The sequence below is a fragment of the Pelobates fuscus genome, chromosome 5 (genome assembly GCF_036172605.1).
Source record: "Pelobates fuscus isolate aPelFus1 chromosome 5, aPelFus1.pri, whole genome shotgun sequence".
Lineage (NCBI taxonomy): Eukaryota > Metazoa > Chordata > Amphibia > Anura > Pelobatidae > Pelobates > Pelobates fuscus.
Window position 1 is genome coordinate 97,905,142 of NC_086321.1, and position 26,552 is coordinate 97,931,693.

General features: G+C 40.3%; 1 protein-coding gene across 2 annotated transcripts in view; it reads left to right on the forward strand.

The window, feature by feature from the left end:
* The first annotated feature begins 6,957 nt into the window (after positions 1 to 6,957).
* Positions 6,958 to 26,552, forward strand: part of PIK3R1 (phosphoinositide-3-kinase regulatory subunit 1) — a 55,049-nt gene continuing 35,454 nt past the window's right edge. The window contains exon 1 of one of the 2 annotated variants that reach the window (XM_063454088.1): positions 6,958 to 7,550. In XM_063454088.1, coding sequence (XP_063310158.1) covers positions 7,217 to 7,550 — 334 coding nt within the window. In that variant the 5' untranslated portion in view covers positions 6,958 to 7,216. Of the gene's footprint in view, positions 7,551 to 8,659; positions 8,691 to 26,552 lie in introns of those variants that run through there. The other variant, XM_063454091.1, reaches the window with a different exon arrangement.

The window sequence follows — 26,552 nt, forward strand, 5'->3', positions numbered from 1 at the left end:
GCTACCTACTTTACAGTCTTAGACCTTAAAGATGCCTTCTTTTGCCTCCGAATTGCCGCAGAAAGTCAATGTATTTTCGCTTTCCAATGGGAGAATGCTGTAACGGGCTCAAAACGCCAAATGACTTGGACAAGACTGCCCCAAGGGTTTAAAAATTCACCTACCCTATTTGGTTCAGCACTAAGTCAAGATCTACTGGATTTCGAGTCCATCCCAGGAGAGTGTGTATTGTTACAATATGTAGATGACTTGTTGATAGCAGCAGTTACAAAAGAAATCTGTCAGCAAGCAACGCACGATCTACTACACATTCTCTGGAAGGCAGGATACAAGGTGTCTAGAAAGAAGGCTCAGTTGTGTTTGCCAACTGTCAAATATCTGTGATTCCATATCTCTGAAGGTCAAAGAATTATGGGGCCAGAGAGAAAAGAAGCTGTGTGCCAAATACCAATACCCAAGAATAGAAGACAAGTGCGAGAATTCTTGGGGGCAGCAGGCTTCTGTAGGATATGGATTCCCAGCTATGCGATACTGGCAAAACCTCTGTATGCAGCTATCAAAGGTACAGAGCACGACCCCTTCTTATGGACCCAAGAACAGCAAACGGCATTTGAAGATGTGAAGAAGGCTTTGATGAGTGCCCCAGCATTAGGTCTACCTGATCACACACGACCATTCTACCTGTATGTACATGAGCAAAGAAGAATGGCTGTGGGAGTATTGACACAGTACTTGGGATCATGGCAAAGACCTGTTGCCTACATGTCTAAGCAATTGGATGCAGTGGCCAGCGGACTTCCACCTTGTCTAAGAGCCGTAGCTGCAGCCGCCCTGCTAGTAGCTGAAGCCGATAAACTCACTCTGGGTCAAGAACTTTATGTACGAGTCCCACATGCAGTACAGACGTTGTTGGATTACAAAGGAAATCATTGGTTTAGTAACAGCCGTATGACCAAGTATCAAGCAATGTTGTGTGAAAACCCCAGAGTGCATTTAGAGACTGTAAACACCTTAAATCCAGCTACCCTTTTGCCACAACCTACTGAAAGTCAACATGATTGTTTGGAAGTAATGGATGAAGTATTCTCAAGTAGACCAGATCTTCGTGATTTTCCCATCCAGAACCCCGATGTTCAATATTATACCGACGGCAGTAGTTATGTGAAAGAAGGGATCCGCTATGCAGGATATGCAGTAACAACAATAGACAAGGTGATAGAAGCTCGGCCACTGGCGAAAGGAACATCAGCACAAAAGGCAGAATTGATAGCACTGACACGAGCGTTACAATTGGCTGAAGGTTTAAGAGTGAACATCTACACGGACTCCAAATATGCGTTTTTAACCACTCATGCCCACGGAGCTTTGTATAAAGAAAGAGGACTACTGAATTCAGAAGGCAAAGAAATCAAATACGCAGCTGAAATCCTACAACTATTGGAAGCAGTGTGGGAGCCGAAAGAAGTCGGTATCATACATTGTCGAGCGCATCTGAGAGGAGATGGTGATGTAACTAAGGGAAATCGGATGGCAGATAGTGCAGCTAAGCGTGCTGCTGAATCAGGAAGACAGGAGTATGTGGGGCATATAGCTGCTCTTATACCAACTCCACTGTCCCAATGGACTCCAGTTTATACAGCTCAAGAAGAGGAGTGGTTAAAGACTGAACCAGGAAAGTATTTGGAGAACAAGTGGTATCAGCTAGAAGATGGAAGAATAGTCATACCAGCATCACTAGCGGTAGAAATTGTCCAAAATTATCATAACGGGACACATTCTGGGAGAGACAGCACAGAAGAATCTCTCAGAAAACATTTCTACATACCAAGATTGTCCAACTTGACTCAGGCCATTGTACGAAGATGTGTAACGTGTGCTAAAAATAATGCAAGACAAGGACCAGTAAAGCCACCAGGAGTCCAGTTTATGGGGGGACTCCCCATGTCCGATTTACAAATTGACTTTACAGTGATGCCTAAATCGGGTGGACATCGTTACCTGCTGGTAATTGTGTGCACCTATTCAGGCTGGGTAGAAGCATGTCCTACTCGTACAGAGAAAGCAGGAGAAGTTGTGAGATTCCTGCTACGAGAAATAATACCCCGATATGGACTACCCTGTTCTATAGGATCGGACAATGGTCCAGCTTTTGTTCATCAGTGCCTACAACAACTGACTCATATGCTTGGTATAAAGTGGAGGCTTCATACTGCATATAGACCCCAGAGCTCTGGCAAGGTAGAGAGAATGAATAGAACTATTAAGAACCAGTTGGCTAAAATGTGTCAGGAAACCCAACTTAAGTGGAACGTTCTCTTACCCATAGCTCTATTGCGAATCCGCAGTACCCCTACCAGAAGGATGGGCCTCTCTCCTTTTGAAATCATGTATGGGCGACCACCTCCCGTACTTGGTAACTTAAGGGGGGATTTGAGTCAGTTGGGAGAAGGAATTACCCGGCAGCAGGTTGTAGAGTTGGGTAAGACTATGGAGGAGGTACAGAAATGGGTACAAGATAGATTACCTGTGAATATTTATCCCCCTGTTCATAGTTATCATCCAGGAGATCAAGTGTGGATTAAAGAGTGGAATAATGTACCGTTAGGGCCCAAGTGGAGAGGTCCTTATGTTGTTCTTTTGTCTACCCCTACAGCGATAAAAGTAGCCGAAGTGACTCCGTGGATACATCACTCCAGGGTTAAACCAGCAGCAGTCGATTCTTGGCAAGTTACAGCAGATCCAGAGAATCCCTGCAAGATCCGGTTAAAACGCACTACTCAGTCGGAGTAACGAGGAACTATTGTGGATTACAAATTTTATTGTTACAGGGATTTGGTGCGTGAGTGAGAAGGCCATAATAAAGCCTGTCCGCCCACCGACGTATAGTTTATAAGCCAGGAAAAGTCTCGAAGGGACTCCTGTGAAGACGAGCAGAACTCCATTCCCTGCAGCCCTTACATCCTGGAAGCTGAGGTGCCTTCGCACGGACGAAGACTGAGGATGACGGCGAAAGATGTGTTTTTGATAGTGTTTATTTATGTGTGTTTTTATATTCAGGAAGGTAGAGGTACCGACACTCCTAGCTGTGAGGTATGCATTAAGACTACGAGAACAGGTAACCATATTTCCCAAACCCTAATTTGGCATTCACAATACGAGTGTAAAGGAGATGTATCGAGATGTAGATACCTAAATATAGACTATAGTGTGTGCCATTTAGGAGTAGGAGAACCTAGGTGCTTCAGTCCGGAGTATCAACCTCGTACAATTTGGTTGACTCTCAGGAATGGAGATCCTCAGGGGACCCTAATTAATAAGACGGTGTTAGAATCCGTACATTCTTCGGGTGTTCTGCTATTTGATGCGTGTAAGGCGATATCAAGTGGTAGAAAGCCGTGGAATGTATGTGGGGATCTTAGATGGGAGAGGACGTATGGGTCTAATGATAAATATATTTGTCCCAGTAGTAAAAATAAATATGTGAGTCCTAGATGCCCAAATAAAGACTATAACTTTTGCCCATATTGGTCTTGTGTGGGGTGGGCGACTTGGGGACAGACAGTAGACAAAGACATGATAGTGACTAAGTTGCCGACTAGCCCATATTGTAAGTCTATGGAATGTAATCCCATCCATATACTTATAAATAACCCCGATAAGTTCTTAGACAAATATGGCAATTTATTTGGGTTTCAAATATACGGGACGGGTTTAGATCCTGGGACAGTATTGTTTATAGGGATAGAGACTGATACGGTATCCTCCCAAACTCATCAAGTATACCATTCCTTTTATGAAGAGATGAGTATAGATAATAAGATCCCCCATAATGCTAAAAACCTGTTTATTGATTTAGCCGAAAGTATTGCCGGTAGTCTTAATGTTACCAACTGCTATGTGTGTGGAGGTACTAACATGGGAGACCAATGGCCTTGGGAAGCAAAGGAGGTAATGTCCGGTTCTGAGGCAGTTGACCAACTAATATCTACACAAGCCGATTATCATATGAGTGTTAGAGGTAAATCTGAGTGGAGATTAAAGACCTCCATCATAGGTTATGTTTGCATAGCAAGGAAAGGAATAATGTATAACACTTCTGTAGGAGAATTAACTTGTCTAGGGCAAAAAGCTTATGATGATGATACAAAGAATACAACTTGGTGGTCGGCTTCAAATGTCTCAGAACCATCTAACCCGTTTGCTAGATACGCCAATTTAAAGGATGTGTGGTTTGATTTATCCATCACATCTACCTGGAGAGCCCCAGCAAATTTGTACTGGATCTGTGGTAAGAAAGCCTATTCGGAGTTGCCACAGGACTGGGAAGGGGCATGTGTGTTGGGTATGCTCAAACCATCCTTCTTCTTGTTACCGATTGAAACAGGTGAGACTTTAGGTGTTAAAGTGTATGATGTGAATCATAGGAAGAAAAGGGGGCCCATAGAGATAGGCGCCTGGGAAGATGATGAATGGCCTCCCCAGCGTATCATAGATTATTATGGGCCAGCCACGTGGGCAGAAGATGGTACCTTTGGTTATAGAACCCCTATTTATATGCTCAACCGAATTATAAGATTACAGGCGGTGGTTGAGATTATCACTAACGAAACATCACAAGCGCTCAATCTTCTAGCGAAACATAACACCAGGATGAGGACAGCAGTCTACCAAAATAGATTAGCCTTGGATTACCTTTTGGCAGTAGAGGGAGGTGTATGTGGGAAGTTTAACCTGAGCAATTGCTGTCTTCAAATAGATGACGAAGGGCAAGCAATAGCTGAGCTTACTAGCCATATGGTTAAACTAGCGCATGTGCCTACTCAGGTATGGAAAGGGTACAATCCAAGTAGTTGGTTTGGTAGCTGGTATGAGTGGTTTGGAGGGCTTAAGGCAGTGGTAGGTGGAGTCCTACTGATTTTAATGTTGTGTCTACTCCTGCCGTGTCTTATACCCTTAGTAGTTAGGTCTGTGCAAAGCCTAATAGAAAATATAGCAGAGAGGAAGGCTGCTGCACAGATAATGGCGGTTTATAAGTATAAGGCTCTAGATCAGGGAGAACCAATGCAGGAAGATGAGTGTTGAAGATTCACATCATAAGATAAGTCTGGTCTGGTTCAAGGTAACTTGCGGTGTATGCAAACCAAGGTTAAGTGATGCCTCAAGTAATTGTGAAATATCAAGAGGCATCAAAGGGGGGAATGTGGTGGAATATCGGTAAAAATAAATTTAGTAGGCCGAGATTACCACGTGGCATGTGTACGTGCATATGCTGACGTATCGATCAGTTGGTTGCACGAGGCAAGATACGATCAGTAGTGTACGGAGCATGTGCAAGAATACAGGATGTAGTATTCCCCTCCTCCATTGTGCTGGACAAGCCATGCGGTCAAACAGGAAGTTAATTCTCATTTGTGTTGATTGGTTAAGAGAATGTGCGGGTGGAGCTTAATATGGGAGGAGTTATGTGCCTATATAAGGAGCCTGCACTATTGTCCGGGGCTCAGAACTTGCTGTATTTTGGTGACGCTAGTCCCTCTGAGTCCCGATCGGTGATCCAATAAAGAATCTCTTCCTTCCTGAAGAAACCTGTGTCCATCTCTCTGTGCTTCGCTTCCGTCAGTTTCTCCGGTATCAGTTCGGGAGTTAAAATGGCCGCTGCCACGTGTTCGGCAAACGAACAAAGGCCACCCAGCATTCATCAATTAAGCTGCGGTTAACCGCAGCTTCTGGGCGGTTAAGTGACGGCACACTCCAGCTCCTAGGTGGTCCCTCAAACGGTAGTTTGTTCGGTAGCTGGAATCTACCGAACACCCCGGCTGAAAGGTACGAATATGCCTTTCTGCAGGTAACATAAGCTTTTTAAAGTCTGGTCCATAGTCCAAAGGAAGCAGGCGAGCAACCAGGCTTCTCCAGCTCATAGTGGCGAGGTTGGTTCCGCCACATTGGCGAAATATCATAGCGGCCATCTGTGTTTGCTGACAAAGGGGTCTTGCTGTTCTAAAAAATGTTGCTAAATAAGAGCCCTACCCCTCCAACATTGGCTGGTCAGTATAAAAGTGTGCAGACCAGTGTTGCAAATCTAATCATTAGTTCCACCCAAAGAGGACGTAATCTGCGTCACTTGCTAAGAGGGTGAATCTGCTCAAAACATTGGCAGGTTAGCGTAGCGTGAATGCTTTTTTTGGCTAGAAAAATATTACTTGCTTACAGAAACAGTAGGGCTCATTACTACACTACTGCAATGACTCAACTTTTTGGTAATTTGTGTAAGCAAATAACATTTCTATAGCCAAATACACCCAATGTTAACGATCCTTTTTATGACTCTAATAAGGACAACTTGGTCTCTTTGACATAGCTCATGGGTACAAGTACCACTGGAAATGTAGTTGTTATGTATTTATTACCAGCAAACTGCGATAATTGTGCTCTTTTATGAGGCGTATAAAGATACTCAGGATATTGGTAAACTCTAGCTGAACATGCAGACTTTTATTTATCTTGTGCAAACATACAGCATCAATCGTGTACTTCAGCGGCAGACAGGAACTGGCAATAATGATTAAATATGACATTTATTTTTAATGACAGGTGTTAAGTGACCAATAACAATGAACCATTAATTACTGGCAATAAATATAAGCATTCTACACAAATATTGTATTGGGGTAGCATTAACCAAAATGGAAACTGAAGAGAAAGCTAGCTGAATCTGTTAAAGAAACAGTTGGGATGTGGAGTTCCTATCATTATAATTATCAGAAATTAGTGTTTCTCTGACTGTAACAAGCACATGGCTGAGGGAGCTGCTGCTTGCCCGCTTTAAACATGGCGGCCAAGGTGCACGCCCCCCGCACGCCGTGACGCCTCTTTGTTCTGACGGCTCGCTGAGTGACAGCTGAGGGAAAGGGTCCGCCGTGTCAGGCTCCGCGCATGCGCAGTAAGCGCGCCCGTCCTCCCTCCTGGCTGTCTGGTCTCTGCCGCTGTGAGAGTCTCCCAGCTTCTCTTGTCCGCGGCGTCGAGGAAGGAAGGAAGCAAAGCGGGAAGAAAGAGAGAGAGAGCGTGCGAGAGAGAAATGAGAGCTAGCTCCTCCGCGACCGACTGCAGGCAATCTCCGGGCGGCCGGGCGGTGTGAGCTCGCTCTCTCTCTCTCTCTCTCAGCGGGTGTCAGTCGGGCACGGATCGCGTTGCTGGCGGCGGAGGGCTCTGCCGGAGGATGAGCGCGGAGGGATACCAGTACCGGGCCCTGTACCCTTACAAGAAGGAGCGGGAGGAGGACATCGACCTGCGGGTGGGAGACATCCTGACCGTCACCCGGGCCACCCTGCTGGCTCTGAGCGGCGGCGAGGGCAACGAGGCCCGGCCCGAGCACATCGGCTGGCTCAACGGCTACAACGAGAGCAGCGGGGAGCGGGGGGACTTCCCGGGCACGTACGTGGAGTACCTCGGCAGGAAGAAGATCAGCCCCCCGACCCCCAAACCACGGCCCCCCAGACCCCTGCCGGTGGCCCCCGGGGTGTCCCGCAGCGAGGCGGCAGCAGAAGCCCAGGGTAAGGCTATAGATAAAGTGATTGGTTCCTGCATGGTGGGCTGGCAAAGCATAATGGGAGTTGCAGCAGGCTGCCTGCATGCCAGGCTGGGTGTTAAGCTGTTCCTCTGCAGCTGGCTGGAGCATCTCCCATGATGCTCAGCCAGTCCTGCACTCAGGGAGCTTAGTCCACATCAGCTGCAATGCCAGAAGGAAGCTATCCCAGCTAGCTCTATGGCTGTCTGGCAGAGAGGATCAGCTCCTATCACTCTCAGCCGGCATGAGCAACGTTGAACTATCAATGCATTCCTAGCCAAATGTATATGTTATGTTTTATATCTAATGTAATGGGATGTGTAAGGAACAGCTGCGGTGCTTGCATGAAAGCTGTCAGTGATCTGACTTATCTGGGTGAGAGTGTCATTTCCTATCACTCTTGGCCAATAACAGTAGAAATGCCATTGTGACTGTATTGCTTTATCTGATGGATTAAGGGATGCATCTGCTCTTTTGACATTGCATTACCAAGGGATATTGTTTTTATTTATTTATTTAGCGTTTCCTAGGCAGGATAGCTACAGTCATCATCAATTAAGCTTGTGTTTTATAGTGTTCCACCAGTCTTTTTTACTGAGTTTTTTTTTTTTTGTATAGATATTGTGGACATGTTTAATAATGTCAAGTATGCCAATTTACTGGGAGGAGTAGAGGCTTTTCATGAAGTTGTAAAAAAAAAAAAAATAGTGACAGTCATGTGCAATTGATTTGCCTGAGTGAAGTAACGATAATGATGATTGCCTTTCTTCCTTTTTTCCCCTTCAATATGGCTTACCACATAGACCAAGTGAGATGCAGATTCTAATCTTTCAGTACAGGCTTATTTTACTATAAAATAAACGTGGTTGCGCATATAGAGCAAATCTTGGTTAATGTGCTGAAGGTGGAGCAATCAGACATTACACTGTTTCCATGGTGATTGCACCATCCAGTTGTAGAACTTTGCATGCAACATATTTTCATGTATTCAATCCCAAGCTTTCATTTTCAGTCTAATCAAATGTTATCATATGAAAAGAAGTTGTGCAATTTTGTGCATGTCTTTTCAAACTCAATGGTTCAGTGATGCCACCATCCCAGGAATGTGGCTCTTATTACATGTATAGTAAGCGGTTTCTGAACTTGACTTGCTTGGTGTTTATACCACTGACATGTGACCTGTCACTTAACATATATTTGTGTAAAATATTGTTTTCTCCTTTGCATGCGGCACGTTGTCCCTTGTTTTATTAGGTATGCATTATTCGATCTAATTATGTGATACAGATTTGCTTGAGAATACATCTGTTTTGTGCTATGGGATTTTTATATGGCTTGTAATCTTGGAAACTATGCCAATTTAGTATATGATAACCTACGTTTATATGAACATTTTTAACATCTTTACAGTTTAATTAAAAAAAAAAAAGATTTTTTTTTTTTTATATACAAATGAGACCAGTTGGTATGTATGTGAGAGCTATTGATTTTCTTCCTCTTCATTTGGTGCATGTCGTTCTGGATTGTGGAGCAGGCAATAGCAGAGCTTATTGGCTACCATCAAGTGCTTTTGTTGGTTAATACTGGAATGAGAATGTAGGTATTAAAATCAGGCTTGTGACATTTTTTCCAATGCCAGTATAAGAGATTGAGACTGTTGATTATTGACTTCCAGTGCACACATCTCTGCAGAAAGTACTAGTGATTTTTATTATTTTTCTAGAAAAGATAACTCCTAGGGGGGCTTGATCTATTGAAACAGTTGTGCAAGCAGTCATTTTTCTTCTTGTTAACAAGAAGCTTTAAATTGCTTTCTTTGTGTTTAGCATTGTGTCTTTTATAATGCCTATTGGATTTCCATGTACATTGTGGCATTCGTGGAGTAAAAATATGTTATATTGATGAACTGTGCGTTCTGCATGAAATTCCATAACCCATAATAAAATTATGTGAATTGTTTTAACCCCTTAAAGACACATGACATGTGTGACATGTCATTATTCCCTTTTATTCCAGAAGTTTGGTCCTTACGGGGTTAAACAATAGAGAGGAAGTCTTCACATGATTTTTTAAATTCAGATCGGACATCTTGATATAGCAAAGTAGAGCTGTGGTGTCTATGTAGTCAGACTTGAGGGGCCCAGTGCAGGGGTTTGTTCTCATGCAAAGATGCTTAGCAGAATTATTATTGCCACTTATATTGCCAACTTATTCTGCAGCACTTTACAATATTAAAAATTGAACAATTAAATGTTACCTTTTTCAAACGAGCTCACAACCTAGCTTGCTTATGTTAGGCATGTTAGGTTTTACAAGACAATCAAATTACAATACATGGGATTGCGCACATTTTTTTGTTTTTAACACCAGTTGGCACAGTCTTAAGATCGACTCTCCATTATATTCAAAATCCCAGTAATGCATTGCAGTTCAGTTTATGCTCTTTGCATAGTGGTAATTTATATTGCGTATGATACCTGATTGGAATCTTTTTATTTTCTTTTGACCTCTTCTAGAGTAACAGATACATCCTGTCACTGCAGATCTGTGTGTGACCATTACAGTTGCATGTTGTATATTTGCATTTCTCATATTTGTGAGAATCTTATTTCTTTGCAACATAGAATTGGTGTAGCATATAACATAGTTTATATACTTTGTACTTTTTTGAACATAAGGAACTCATTGATCTATGTTAAACGATGCTTTAATTTTGACTTAAAAGTGCCATCTACTGGCCTGAGTTTGAAAGCAACCAAGTGAAGATAAAGTTCAGAATCATGTTTTATCTATTCATGATCAAGTACACCATCATTCCTTCTGCATGGGGAAATTTACTTATTATTATTTTTTTTTTTTTTACCCAGAAATGTGTGCTTTGTATCAGATTTTTAATTAACAAAAAGTCTCGTGTGGATAAATATTGCTAACAGACATTTTGCGTTTAACTATATTTTAACCAATTTCTGCTTCTTTCTTTTTGCTTATGTTTTCTATGTTTTTATCGAAGTTGGCTGTATTCAGCCTTGCCAGCAACTAAGCCATGGATTTTCTTTCTTTATTAAACAATCTGTTAAATCGCAGATGAGCTTACTCTGCTTGTTAATGAGGATTAGGGTTGATAGGACAGGTGTTTAATTACTTACCCAATCGGTAATCCCCCTGCACTCTAATGGTTTTACCCAAGTTGTGTGTGTGTGTGTGTGTGTATATATACCGCAGAAACAGATTTGAGTTCCACAAACCATTTTTAATTATGGATTAACATATTGTGATTCTTTAATGAGTTTTCATTTCATGTCAAAAGCTTCCAGAATCTATCAGCTTTGATTTTCTATGGTTAAAAACATGTTTCCTATTTATGTAGAAGTTGCTTTTAAGCAGTTGTTTTTTATTTTATTTATTTTTTGCTTACTTCATGTTCAACTGTCCCTATATTGTAACTGCCAAACTGCTAGATCAAAGCGTTTTTTTGTTTTGTTTTGTTTTTTTCTACTGTTGCGTGGATTATACCATTTAAAAAAAAATAAAAATCTGCCTCTATTCAGTTGGTGAATGTTTCATATTTATGTGAATTAATGACGGCACAAACTTTTCCTTTTTACCTTCATAAAATGCATGCTTCTAATATTAAGTGATTTTTCTTTCTTTTCTTTAATCTATGAAGAAAGCATCTTTTAGCTACTACAGCCTGCTGTAATTTTTTACTTGTCAAACTTCCTTCTTTAACTCAATTTGCCACTACTTCTCAGACCAGGAAGTGCAATATGCTTCTTGGTCAATCTAGTCCTCCCAATGTCATTATAGGTGTTGTGCATATCTTAAAGGGACACTATAGTCATCAGAACAACTGCAGCTTAATGTAGTTGTTCTGGTGAGTATAATCGCTCCCTTCAGGCATTTTCCTGCAAACCCTGCCTTTTTAGAGAAAAGGCAGTGTTTACATTGCCCCTAGGAACACCTCCAAATGGCCACTGGAGGGGCTTCCAGGCCCAGGGCTGCACAGTAAGCAGCCCTGCCGTTCAGTGTCCCCACGCGCTGCATTGATTCAGTGCATCTCTATGAGGAGGTCCTGATTGGCCAAAATGGCATTTGGCCCCGTCCCCATGCTGATTTTAGCCAATACAATGCTTTCACTATTATAATGCATTGGATTGGCAAAAAAAATCTGCCATTTTAATGTCGCAAAGGGGGCGGAGCCAGTGCCGGCAGAGCCGCGCGGCGCTGGAAATAAGGTGAGTTTTAAACTTTTATAGGGGGGGGACAAGCCACCTTAATGGTAGGTTTAGCACTATAGGGTCAGGAAAACATGTTTGTGTTCCTGACCCTATAGTGATTCTTTAAACTTCTGGCTTGCAGTTTATTGGAAATATAGTTTAGCTCTTGCCAGTAGTTTTAATTAATAAAATATGAATGAAACTGCACATTGTGTTATCCTTCTGCAAACAGTTGTAGATTGCCAGAAAAGTTGGTAAAAATGTTTTTAACTCCTTAAGGACCAAACCTCGGGAATAAAAGGGACTCATGACATGTCACACATGTCATGTGTCCTTAAGGGGTTAAAAATGTTTTTTTCTTTTTTGTTTATATTAACAAGCTTGCAGCATAGAGAGAGAAATAGAGACTACCCAAAAATGACTGTGCAAATGTATGCACAGCCTTCAGGAGAGTCCCAAATGTAAAATGTTATTTCTGGAAATATTTTTGTATTCACATACGGTACTTGGGAATCACTGGTTGATTTGAAATCGAATCAGTTACCACGAGAGATGCTAGTGAGGGGCAGGGGGAGGGAAAAATCATATTTCTGATTTACCCAAAAATGTATAGTTTTATTGGCTTCACTCATTAAAATTAAGAGCTTGTGACCCTTAAAGGGGAATTTTGCATGTAATTGTACAATGGAATCCCCCAGATCACCCTCAACCTACAACTATGAATGAGTGCAAGGCCCCTAAAATGTAACAGTCATCTAATAGTTCCTTTTTTTTTTTTTTCATTTTCTTCAGTGCCCATGTTCTAAATCTTCCAGAAATGTTACTGAAGCTGCATTTCCCAATTCCATTACATCCCTTTCACCTGGTTGTTTGACCAACATCCTACGGACCAATATCCTTTTTCCTGCTACTGCTAAACGTTATAGAAAAACGCATCAACAGGCAACAGTGTGGTTATTAGGAACATTCCAACATTTTACTATATTTTAATCTGGCTTTCGTTCAAATCAAGTCTTCATTTACTACTCTCTTTGAGTAGCATATAATCGGGTGGATCAATTTTTCTAGTTTTTGTCATGGCTTTGATATGGCTAACCACAAAATCCTCCTGAATAAACTTTAGAGCTCTACTGTAATTGATCAACTGCTAAATTGGTTTGAGTAGACTTAGCTGATAGGGCCATGTTTCCAGTGCCAACAATGTTTCCCATAGGAGGGGTAGAGAATTGAATGTTGGAAGATTCCACTGTCCAAAAAAAAAAAGGTCTCTCATAATTTTCTCCAAAATTAAATTGATTTAACTTATGCATCTGTCTTTGGGGGCCTAGCTAAATATAGCTTGCAAAAGCTGCAGATCTCTTGTCTACAGTGTTGGCAAACCCTCCCCTACTAACCGAGCTGAGACCTTCTATGGCTATCCAATCGAAGACTTCCCAATTCAGTTCAATGAGAATTTTTTTGGGAGCCTGACGCTTTGAGAATTGAGTGTTACGGAGCTTGCTAGGCCCTTCTTCCACTTGTCTTCATGTAAACTTACCTCCTCCCGCGGGGGTCTTTCCTCTCAGAGCAGTCATGTTTCTTCTTCCTCCTATGACATGTTCCAAATGTTCTATTGCCCTTACATGGGCAAAAGTGTGAAATCACACATATGCCTCGTTCATTGGGTGCTGCTATCGACGAATATATAGAGTAAATAAAGTGACAGGTGCTTTAAATCGTTTCTCCAACCCATTTTGATACTTATAGTGATATCCCTATTTGCATTACACCAGGCTGCCTAAGTCACGTGTGCTGGGGGTGCAACTAGCACACGATTAAAAATTGCACATACTGACTTCTAGCTCCATGACCTCCTCAAAAAGCAGAAGTGGTTATGGTGGTTGGAGTAACCTTTTAATGCCAGTTATAGACATCTGGGGCTTTAGCACAAATCCATCTCCATAATATCAACAGTCTGTTATGTTGCTTTGTTCTGCAGTGCACAATTACAGTATCCTCAATTTTGGTATGTTGAAAATATGAAAACCAGGTGTACCTGTTGGTACTTTTGATGCTTCACTCTGCTTGCCCCTTTCTTTCCACTGCTTGCCATAAACATTAGGTGGGTTTGTAAGCTTTCTCCTGTAGAGCCCTGCAGATGTTAAATAATTTGCCATAAACTAGGGCTGCAATTATTGTATAATCCTGTTTAGAAAAAATAAAATAAGTGATCAGATCTGTATTTAAATGTGTACGTTTTTTAAAATGGTTTATTTCTAGTTTGTTTGGTAAATGTAATGTTATGCTTGCATTTATACGACTGCAGTCCGGGATCTGCATGGCACAAAGAAACACAGCTTTGTGTTGCAATCCCTTTCAACAGTAAAGAGTTAAAATGAAGGCTGCAGGGTAATCAGATACCAGAGCAAGCCTGTCTGAGCTGGTGTTGTCCTGCTTGAGACAGTCAGGAAGTGGATAGTCTGCTGAGAATAATGCATGAAGGCTTCAGCATAGGCAGTAGAGCTCACATGGGAGCACATACATAACAGACTAGACAAAGAGCCTTGCTGAAACAAAATGCTCTCGTTTATAAACTTATTTGTTTTCTTGTATAAACACAGAGGACAATAAGCATGTCTAAGACTCTGCAACCTTAAAATTTTTTTGGTGCCTTAACTACAAATATTTCCTTTTAAAACATGCTTTCTTGATGGTGTTATTAAAAACCGTTGCCTTATTTTTTATTTTATTGAATTTGAATTATTGTTTATATCGGCTGGCTAGAGCTGTGTAAACTGCATTAGGATTAGTGCTATTTGTGCTGAAGTATGGCTACAGTTTTAGATTTCTCAGACATGTAATTAAACATTTGTGATTCGCTGCATAACATTTTGTGAGCCTACTTCTGGTTATTTTAACCACTTCCCGGCCAATCCTGAAAAGCCAACATTTACTATATTTCAAATGCATTAAATTGGACATTACTGAAACTCTCCAAGTACCATAACCACTACAGCCTGCTGTAGTGGTTACAATGCCAGAAGTGCACCGGCACCCTTCCAGGGTAAATAGTCAAACTGTTTGAGAAAGGTTTTACAATTTACCTCCAGTCTGAGAAGAAGTCACACCCCTTTGAAAAGGTTTCACTACTAACAATGGAGGGATTTTATAGTGCAGGGTCCTCAATCTCTTATTTATTATTAATGCTTGTAATCGTGATAACAAACCTTGTTGCCTAAAGCTCTCCTAATGCTGAAATGAGCTATGTTCACTGTGTAGCTGGGAATTTAATTTTCTACTGTGACTGAAGAACCGACGTAGGAGTCACCAGCATAGTTATTTGAGTGCCTTATCTACAAATGTATACGTATACTGAACAAATGAAATGCTTTGGAATAAGTTAATGTGGTAACATAATTTTCCATTTTCCGATGCAATACCCTTGATCCTGCGGCTTCTTGTATAGTGACATTTGTATTGACCTTCTTCTTGGGATAGCAGGGAGAGGAATCACAGATGTCAGCAGTACAGGTGGTCAGTAAATCAATCACCCAAGGCTTATCTAGAGTTGGAAGAGTGCCACAGAGGGTCAGTCCATAAAACCTACTTGGAAAAATAGATCTCAGTCATTTATCATTGTAAATGGTAGTAAGCATTTATGGTATGTCTCAATTACCAGGAAACTGAATAACAATAAATACATACGAATACTGGTTGCCAGGGAAACATAATTTTCCATAATTAAAACTGCAAGCTCTTATAACAGTTTAATTGTGAATAGCTGTGCAAATTGGGTTAACGCATACAATCAGATAATTTATGTTTAGGTGTCGCAGTTGCATCTTTAATATTTTGTAAGTGAAGATTTAAAGTAGGGTTCATAAATTGTAGTTCTATCCAGCATTTGTAAACACAAGAAACACATTCTAGACTTCCCAAACTCTGGCATGCCCTAAATTTGTAGTACATGTTATGTTTAGATTATTGGCATTTGGTGATTACCACAACATTAGTGTCTATTTAATCTAACGTAATAGTTTTCCTGTTGTAGGTTTCAAAAAAATGTGGTGATTTTTTTTTCTCCCTTCAGTGGAGTGTTAACCCCTTAAGGACACATGACATGTCTGACACGTCATGATTCCATTTTATTCCAGAAGTTTGGTCCTTAAGGGGTTAAAGCAACAACTCTGTCACCCCTATATCTATCAAAAAAGAGTATTTCATTAAGATAAAATCAGTGAAAAGCAATATACGGAGTCAAAAAAGATTTCTGTATTTTTTTCTCTGCTTGTCAAAAGGCGGAGCTAGTGTTTGCCAAGCTTGTCATTGCCCCCAGTCATCACCAGTGACCGATGCAACGAAAAAAAAGCTCTGTGTGAGATCCTGTGGTCTTGCTAAAAGAACAGGACGGATAGCCGCACCCATGAGCGACAGATCCAGGTAAGTGTAACCTTCGCCTGCCCTCTCATCACCACTGGACCCCCAATGGCGATGTCACCATCTGGTGTCTGCAAATTATGCAAAGACCCCAGACAGTGACAGAGCCACTTTAAGTAGTTTTACCTCTGATACACTGCAAGATTTATTTATTAATTCACTTATTTGGTGTATGAAAAAGGAGTGATTTTTTTTTGTTTTCTCCCAATGGTGATCCGGCTACTATTCCATTCAAAACCTTTTACTTTAGGCAAGCATTTCAGGAAAACTTTATAGTTATCTATGAAAGCTGATGGGACACAGAGTACAGTATCCAAACAGGAAGATACAAATCCCTCTTTGTTTGGATGTACATATCTGTTCATTCAAGGAAACAGGAGCCAAAGTCTTAGGCTGTGCACTGCAGCTGTGGCTTGGGAGCAGTCTCAAGCACACTGCTTAATCCAGGGCTCATATACGGAATAAGGTTCCAGAAGAAGACTTAATAAAATGGCCATTTGTGGTTACAGTTTACAAATGCCAGATGATACAGTAGCATAGTATCCCTACTTGCTCTTACACATAATTCAAATATATATCTAGCAGTAGTTGTAATATTGAAAATCAACTAAAGTATTTGAAGACTGCCATTTAAACCCCCCCCCCCCCCCCCCAAAAAAAAAACCTCAAAATAAGGTGTTTAGTGTTTTTTTGTGAACATGTAGATGGACACTGAAAGTTGTCATCTCCAATTTGCTTTTATAGCCAAATGTAGATAGTGGAAGTGCACTCAAACCTTTGACAAAGGCTCTAAGGGGTTGAAACATTGCTTGCTGGTTCTTGGGGCCAATAAAACTGCCTCTTTTTGGAATTCGTTTGAGTGCCTGGATTATTTTATATATTCAATTTGCTTTTGTAGTCTGAAATCACTCTGATATACATTGAATACACCACATATCACAAAGATACCTGCTTTGTATATATAATGTAAAATATAGAGATTTACTCCCCCATGCCAGCACAGCTATTTTTAAGCTTTGTGGGTGCTACTTTGTGGCAAAATCTCCTCTAGGCTGTCTTCCACTCCGCTTGCGCTCCTACCACAGTCTTTGATTTGCAATGCTTGGGACGCGTCCGCAAGCTGGGAATATCTCTGTAAAGTCGGCATGCTGGGTTCGTTGCCAATGACGAAATGGAATGATGTCACGTCACTCTATTCCTTTACTTCTTAGCCAAGACTAGAAGCACCAGCTAGGGTGTTTCCATAGCAACCACAGGTGTGATGTGGTTGCTATGGGTAGTGAGCAAAGTCAAGGCATTGACTGACTGCTGGAAGAAAAACCTCTTTTTAAATGGGTGTTTCTCCTAATCTATAAATTTGCTAACAAAACTGCTAGCACAATGTAATGTAATAATGAACATAAGTTGTTTGGGGCATGGCAGGTGCCCTTTAAATTAATATCTGTGCAGGAAGGCTAGTTAGAATCTCCTAAAATTGTGGGAAATAAAACTACCTCTCGTGCCCTACATAATGAGCATGCACTCCTTGCACAGATTCAAGAAATGAATGTAATTGTGGACCAGTTATCAATTTGATTAGGTTTGTGTGCAATGGAGGACTACATACAATGCAAGTTTCAATAGCCTAAATTAGGGATGCACCAAAATTTTGGCGGCAGAAAATGGGCCTATCCCATTTCGGCCAAAAAAATGTCAAATCTGCAGAAAATTACAGCCCTCCAACCCAGCACTGCCTCACTGACCGCCACCAACCACTACTTCACTGACAGCCCCCATGACACAGATCCCGGTGGGGAAGCTCCTGTGCTGTTTCCAGGCCTGGCTGTGGGGAATGGATGACAGAGGCTGGTATCTGTCACAGGGAATCCCACCATTCGCTGTCACTCCTGAACATGGCTGCTGTTTACTTTGCAGCCATTACCTGGGATCCCGGGATTCACCATCTGAGTCCAGCGGCGGGTCTCGGGGACCCCGTCTGCCTGGGGAGAGAGCCAGCACAATCTGCAGCTCTGCCGGGTTTGAGCTGCAGACTGTGCTGTGTCTCGCGATCGCTGGCCTATCGGAGTGTTGCCGTGGGTTACCCCCTCCCTAACTGTGTAATAAAAAGTCTAATATTAATAAAATTATAGGAAAAAAACAATTTTAAAATAATTTGGGGGGGAAAAGTCATTTTGTTTTCGGCCAAGGGCATCTTGGATTTTCGATTTCGGCCCAGAGCATCCCTAGCTTTAATGTAAGTAGGTCAGAACTGTAAAGGTAGGTGTTTTAATATATGTAGTATAAAAAAAAAGTTGATGCGTATAAACCCTGTGGATATAATCTAGACTGGTTATATAATTGCTGGCATTTGTGGCTTTGTTTCCCCTATTTTAATCTGAAGAGATGTTTGACTTTGAATCTACAGTTCCACAGAGACTGGAACCTAGTCTAATTTGCTGCATTTATTGCATAGTGCAATGCTAGGTGCATTCCTAGAGTGGGGTAGCCATGCCTTTTAATGTTTCTTCTCAACCGTTCCTGATAAATGCAAATGTTGCTAATTTTGCTCATTGCTGCCTCTTCAAAAAGATTATACCTCAACTTTCCCCTCTTTATTAGATTAACCATATGAGCTGGCGTCAATTCCTACATTTGTCTAATTTTCTGATTTAGCATGTTTTTAAACGACTGATTGTTTACAGGCCCTATCTGCTATGTTTTAGTTACTATGAAGAACATGTCTGTACTTGCCAAGGAACAATGGCCTATGTACATTTCTAACCATTTGACACTATCATTTTTCACTTTACATTGTGAAGTTCTACTTAATCCTCAGAGCTTTATTAAAAAAAAGTCATTATTCCACTCAGATCTTGCAATTGAGTCTATGGAATTTTAATACAAAGTAAGGGGGCCTAAGAGGGGGTGGAATTATATTATTTAGTTCAGGTTTTGTGGTTGATTCTGTCATGTGTGTCTGTTGCCCTTTTCTGCTAACTTGTAGTGTTAAAACCAGATGTGTGTAGGAATGGGGTGGGGGACAGTGCTCTATTGAGTGTCTGATTTATATCCTTCATTTGTAAGGTTACAAACATGCTTCATGCACAAGAAGAATACTTGTGGTCACGACCTTGGTGTGGGTGAGCCACTGAGCAGACTTTTTTGAGATACTAAAGCTTTACTTGAAAATCAAAACATTTCCCGATTGCCATCCATTTTTAAAGGGGGTCCATGCAGACCTTGTGCAGACCAGATTTGCAGAAAGTGTTGGTTAAGTGAGGGATAACCTTCAAATTAAACTTATATGAAGAGAACTTGAATCTGCCAGAGCTCCATGCTGACAGTTTACCCATGGGATGCTGGACAGGCAAGCTATAAAAGCATATCTCTAGTCAGGGGGAAAAATCCATTCTCTCCAGGCAGTCGGTGTGACAGCAGGAGGAAGGGGATGGAGCTGCATACCAATTCAATTGTAAATATAAGGACTGACAGAGGGGTGAGGTGTGAGAGGACTGACTAGAGAGGAAAATCAGTCTGGAGGCAGCATTCATTACAGACTGTAGCGGGGCAATACAGTTTTTGGGAAGACCAATTAGGATTACAATAATTCATGCTGGAAATTACTAAAGTGCCCATATTTGCACTGTCTGAATTTACATTTTTTAGGTTTATTCTGCAAGTGAGTGAGTCAATTCATTTCACTAGCAGTGTTTAGTCCAAATCCTTCTGTGCGACGTGAATACTGCCCAAGTGTCTAGTGAAATATATCTAAGGCAAGTTTATTTGTGCTACAAAATATTTTCCTTATCTCGTAACATATTTTGTGCCTGAGGTATAACCACCAGATTAGGGGTTGGAAGTTTCTATTTGTCTCTACTCTACATTTTTATGGGATTAAAAAACATTGTAATCTTGTTAGAACTGCTTTAAGAAAAGGTTTCCCAAGTCTGGCCCTAAGGGGGTTAATTACAGAAAGCATCCTGTTAAGTGGCTTGCTCACCCCAATAGTGTGTTAGACGTGCGGCTGACCACATTAAATGACTTTTTTTTTTTTTTTTTTTTTGAGAATTTGTTGTACAATATTTGCCTTAAGCATATTTCCTGCAGAAGTGTTAGTGCTGTACTTCCTTTGTTCTACATTGTTATATGGTACATTGCATCACAAGCTGGTGTCCCCCCTGTTTTTGCTTTCACAAGCTGTACTGTTTAAAAATTTAGATTTCTCCTTTGTGGATAATTATTTGATTTTGAAGATAGGCTATGGTGCTATATGTGTTGGTTTTGGTGCAAAAATATATATATATATTTTTTTAGTTTTTTTCTGTTTTTTTTCCTGCACATCTATGTAGATCTGTAAGCACAATATGAGGGCACTTGCAAATACCTGTTACCTGTTGGTAACTTTCATACCTTCTGATAGATTGCTTAACTTATTGAACTCTGTGTCAAAGCTCCAGTCACCTTACAATAACAAACAAAATGGTCTCTCTTCAAAATGCGTTGTAAGATTATGTGCCGAATTCAGGACTCAACAAATCCAATGTACTATGGCAACCCAGAAATGGACCTATCACTGAGCATGTTGTCTCTCTACACCTTATTCTTCACTGCCTGTAACCTGTTTAAAAACTGGTGAAATTAGAGGATCAATATATTGTACTGACCCACGTGCCCATTTGTAACCGTTTTACTTGTGCAATAATGCTCTGCTCTGCACTCTTTATATTTCCTTTAATATAAATTGGGTCTGGATCCTAAAGTAGAATATTTGTCAAGCCCTCCTCTAAATTAGACATCTATTAGTCAATTACTTGTTTTGTTTGTACTATTTGTATTTATGTATGAGGTTATCTATATGACAGGTATGATCTTGTAGGTTGTGTAACTGCATTAAAGGTACACTGTAGGCACCCAGACCACTTCAGTTCATTGAAGTGGTCTGGGTGCTGTGACCCTTTTGCATCTAGTGCTGCAATGTAAAACATGTTTACATTACATTGCAGCTCTAAGTCTGCCCTCTGTGGCTAACAGACAGCCACTACAGGGCTTCCGGAATCCAAACGGACTTTTGGTCCGTTATCCGAAACTGGACGTACTCCAGGACCTCCAGCATCAGATTTTCCCCATAGTTAAGTATTGAATAATGCTTTCCTATGGGGAGGTCTAATGTGCGCGCGGCCATTGCTGCGCATGCGCATTAGGTCTCCCCCGGCGGAGGAGCATGGGCGGAGCCTGACCCAGCGCCGAGGGACATCGGCACTCGATTCAGGTTAGTTGCTGGGGGGAGGGAGGGGCGACCTATTAACCCTATAGTGCCAGGAAAACTGCTTTGTTTTCCTGGCACTATAGGATCCCTTTAATTTAAAAGACCCGTAATATAGTAGCACGTACTGATATGTATGTAAAAGTTGTACATATTTGTAAAGAAAGACTGTATTTTTACTAACAGACCTATTTGCAATTATAGCAGATTTTTTGATTTGGCTTCTGTGCATTTCTAGTAAACCCAAGGGTTCAAATAGGATTATAGTTTATGGTCACCAGAAAATACACAGATGCAAATAAACCAATGCGTGTCACTTGTATGTTCTGAAATGCCCCCTTCCTGAAGCAATAAATGTAAAATTAGATGGTTCCCATAAATGTTACATATGTTCCAACTTCTCGAAATCAGCTTTTAAAATAACTTCACAAGTTAAAGTGTTGCTGACTTATTAAGTGTGTGCGATTGTACACTGTATCGGTTGCTGCATTTATTTCACACTCATTTAATTGTAATATAACGTATTCTCTTAGTAGAAAATCATGGAATAATTGTTTGTAAAGCTCGTTTTAGATACTTGTTTTTTTTTTTAATAAATACATTTGCTTGAGATTTTTATCATTTCCCAACAAATCTCCTAGCTTTGCTTTAATAAATGAGTTTGTCTTCTAGAAGTCTTTAGTACAGCAGACATTGTTTCCAGCTATGTGAACTCTGCACATTCTTTCATTTCCTGGAACAGATCCTGGGTATTTTATTTTCCATGGGAAATTTGGTGCATGCAAATTGTTGGCTGCATTGACTTCTATTATCTAGAAGGTTGTATATTGTCCGGAAATCTATATTGTTTGCATACATTCCCCTTTGTTTTCTAAACAGAAATGTTTGGAATGTATGGAACACTAGAAGTAAATAAGAAAAAAAAAAAATACAAAGCGCAGTTGGCATCTATTGACCCTTTGACTTCTAACTCGCTTAAAGGGTTACACCAAGTTGCTCCAACCCTTTTTGGCCTTTTTTAAAAAAATGTATTTTGATTAATGCTCTAATAAAATAAGCTTTTACTTGCCTTGAAACCAACAACCAACATCATTGATAAGCATCCAGTGCTGCTCAGCATGCCCCCTGTGATGTCATGGATAGCCGGATACCTTTTGATTGGACCATCTATACTATACGACTTACTGCGCATGCGTGTCCGCTGAGCTCTTGAAGGTGGAGGGAGACAAGGGGAAACTTTAAAAATTCAAAAGAAAATTACACTTAAATAATTTACAGAGACTTGGGAGGAAGGAAGGGTAGATACATGCTTCAATTACGCCTGTTGCTAGCATGCAGGCAAAAGGTGTCATTTTTGCACAGAATTGACATTGTGCTCTGGGGCTGCCTAAGTCACGTTTGCTTGGGGTGTAAGTAGCCGGGGCACATAATTGCAAATAGCTCTGGGTGTGCTAAAAATCAGAAGTGGTCATGGTGGTTAGAGTAACACTTTAAATTTGCAAGCCGCTTTGTGAGAGTAGAAGTCCTACATAAAATGTTATGTAAACTGATGTAAAAAGGAGCCAAGAATAGTTTGCTTTGTGTATTTTGTAGTTATTGTAGGGTCATTGGTCATTTGCATACTTCTAAGCACTTTCATCGCAGTAAAACCATAAGTTGACAATTATGGAAATTGTTAACCAATGTGTTATTTTAGGAGTTACTTGCATATAGATTTAGGTGACAAATTCAAAAGTGCCAGGTGTTATATTTGTATCTGTCATGGTGAGGATTTCAACATGTTTGCATATAGTGATGGGCCTTTTTTTGACTACTTATTGTTTAAAGGATATATTGTCCAGTGGTACAACATTGTGTTTCTTGTAATCAAATTTTTGATCACATGGAATTGTTTTCATTGTTTCCAGGTTATGTCATTGTAAAAGAAAAAGAGGAACAAAATATTAAAATCCTGTTGTTAATACCAGTAGTTTTAATTCTGATATCCCTATTGCAGAATATGTTGATGCTAAATACAAAACACTGTACTCAGACTGCAGAATGCAACATGCATGACGCCTTATTCTGTACTTCTTTTTATCATATGATCAAACCTTCTGTGTTTGTATGTGACCTTGCTTGTATATCTAAAGAGAGGACCTAAAGAGAATTTTTACAACTGCTTCAGAGCAACAGGGACTTTTCCATTATGTAAAGTGATACACGGCTACTCGGTGTGTTGTATGAGTTTTCATTGTGTCTGAAAATCCATACAACAGTGATTTTGTTTTAGTGGTCATGTCCTGTTGCTGCTTGTTATGCATTATGTATATCTTAATATTTATTGATCTTTAATAGCAATCTTGTTCCAAAATACCAGCTTTAAAATTGATTATGTTACACATACAGCAGAGGAAATAATTATTTTACTTAAAAGTAAAGATCTAAAATTCTCTGCCTGAAGAAGTGGCTTTTTCAAATTCAGTAGAGGTCTTTCAAAAAGGTCTGGGTTAATTTTTTTTTTTTTTTACACTCATTTTTGTTTAACCCCTTAAGGACCAAACTTCTGGAATAAAAGGGAATCATGACATGCCACACACGTCATGTGTCCTTAAGGGGTTAATAATATTATTTAACGTGTTTTGAGTGGGTTAGCACAGGGCTCTCAGCCAATCACTGTAAGGAAGGAATAGATATTGGTAATGTAAAAGTGTACAATTTTCATAATTATTTGACAAATTCACGATGGGACTCCATCCTGAGAGGTACAGTCCATGGTGTGTAGCGTTCCCATTTAAAATACCAAGGAAGGCATAGGTGCTATAGTAAAGCCATTTGACTCCGTTGCCAGTGGTTTCCACTGATAATCACATGTTGGCATGTTTTAGGGCCTAACTCAAGTTATAAACAACTGACTTTAACATGCTATAAAACAATTAACCTATGGATTAAACCTCTGTAGAAAGGCATTGCCTATCAAATCAGTGTCAAGAAGATGGGCAAAGTTTCCTTTACAAAAAATCCCTTACTCCTCTTGTTCACCCTTCACATATTGGTGCTAGAAATATGTGAATTTCATAGCGAGCTCCTGCTCTCATCCTCCCCCACTACAAGTATTGTGCAACAGTTTAACTGGGTTTAAAACTTCTTCATCTGACAGATTCGTGCAAGCAAGTACATGTGTGTTTCATTACTTGATGGCCCGAGGAGACTGCTGTTTAAGTTTGAAAATCTCCCTTTTAAAAGCAGAGTCTGTCTGTTGGCAAGATTACTGTATGGTAAAAAAAAAATTGAAAAAATGCCAGCAGAAACCGTGCAGATATTCTATGCATTACTGTGGGGAAATTGAAATTCACAGGGAAAAGTAAAATTAAATGTGGTTACAATTTGCTGTACTGGGCTCAACATGCTAGCGTTTCTTTAGTAAAAATGTACTTCATTTACCTCCAGGTTCTATATTAGTGGAAAGGAGTGGAGTTGCAATTAATCCATAAGTCAAGTGTATGACAAATTCACATTTAGTTACGTTTAGATATAACCTATACCAGGGATAGGCAACCTTCGGCACGCCAGATGTTGTGGACTACATCCCCCATAATGCTCTTACACCCATAATGCTGACAAAGCATCATGGGAGGTGTAGTCCAAAACATCTGGAGTGCAGAAGATTGCCTATGCCTGACCTATAAACTACACTGGTAAAAATGCTCACCTTCGACTTCCTCCACACGTATCATGGCATCCTGGAATAGGTACAGCAGTTCTCCTTCCAGATGACCAGAAACGTGTCCTGTGGTTCATAGCATGCAGGTGCATAGCAGAAAGGCCAGGATCATCAAATGAACAATACACTAATACATATTCCTTTACTTTCTTTTTTTGCATTTGCTGCAGATCTCAGTAGCACAATGAGTGTATATCAAACGTTTTATTCTTTTGAAAGGTACACTAAATCATACTTTGCAGTCTGTCTTTACACGAGGTCCCCTTTCCTGGTTCTTTCACAACTAATAGGTGTTATGATTTAACCTTATTTTAGGATTACACATGGAATCCAATATAAGAAATATTTTATTTGGATTGCATTTACCAATTATTTTCTTTAAATTAGCATTTTACATAAGTTGGTTTTGTTATACCGTGCTCTTTTTTCATGTTGCAACAGCTACATGCATAGGTTATCTTGCATTGGCAGTCGATGATGTGAAGTAGGGATCGACCGATATTGATTTTTTAGAGCCGATACCGATACCGATATTCTGTGAACTTTCAGGCCGATAGCCGATATAATTTGCCGATATTCTGTACATTTACCATTTTGGAAAAAAAAAAACTATTTCTAAAGGTAAATGCACAAAATATACATGCCACGTGTAGTGGATGCAGTGTGTGTGTGTAGTGGATGCAGTGTGTGTTTGTGTAGTGTGAGTGGTGTGGATGCAGTGTGTGTTTGTGTAGTGTGAGTGGTGTGGATTTGTCTAGTGTGTATATAATGAAAGCAGCGTGTTTGTGTAGTATGTGGGTAGTGTGCGTAAAGTGAATGCAGTGTGTGTAGAGTGAATGCTGTATATACTAAAAGCAAAGTGTGTGTGTTTGTGTAGTATGTGCATATAAGGAATGCAGAGTGTGTGTATTTGTGTTGTGTGTGTGTATAGTGAATGTAGTGTGTTTATATAATGCAGAGTGTGTGTGTTTGTATAGTGTGTGTATATAATGCAGAGTGTGTGTGTAGTGTGCATTATATAAACACACTACACAAACACACTGCACAAACTGAATTTTATAAACACACTACACAAACACACTGTGTATATAATGCAGTGTTTATAGAATGCAGTGTGTTTGTGTAATGTTTATATAATGCAGTGTGTTTGTGTAATGTGTATATAATGCAGTGTGTGTGTATATAATGCCGTGTGTTTGTATAGTGTGTGTGTATATAATGCAGTGTGTTTGTATAGGGTGTGTGTATATAATGCAGTGTGTGTGTGTGTATAATGCAGTGTGTGTGTGTATATAATACAGTGTGTTTGTGAAGTGTGCATTATATACACACACTATACAAACACACTGCATTATATATACACACACAGCATTATATACACACACACACACACAGCATTATATACACACA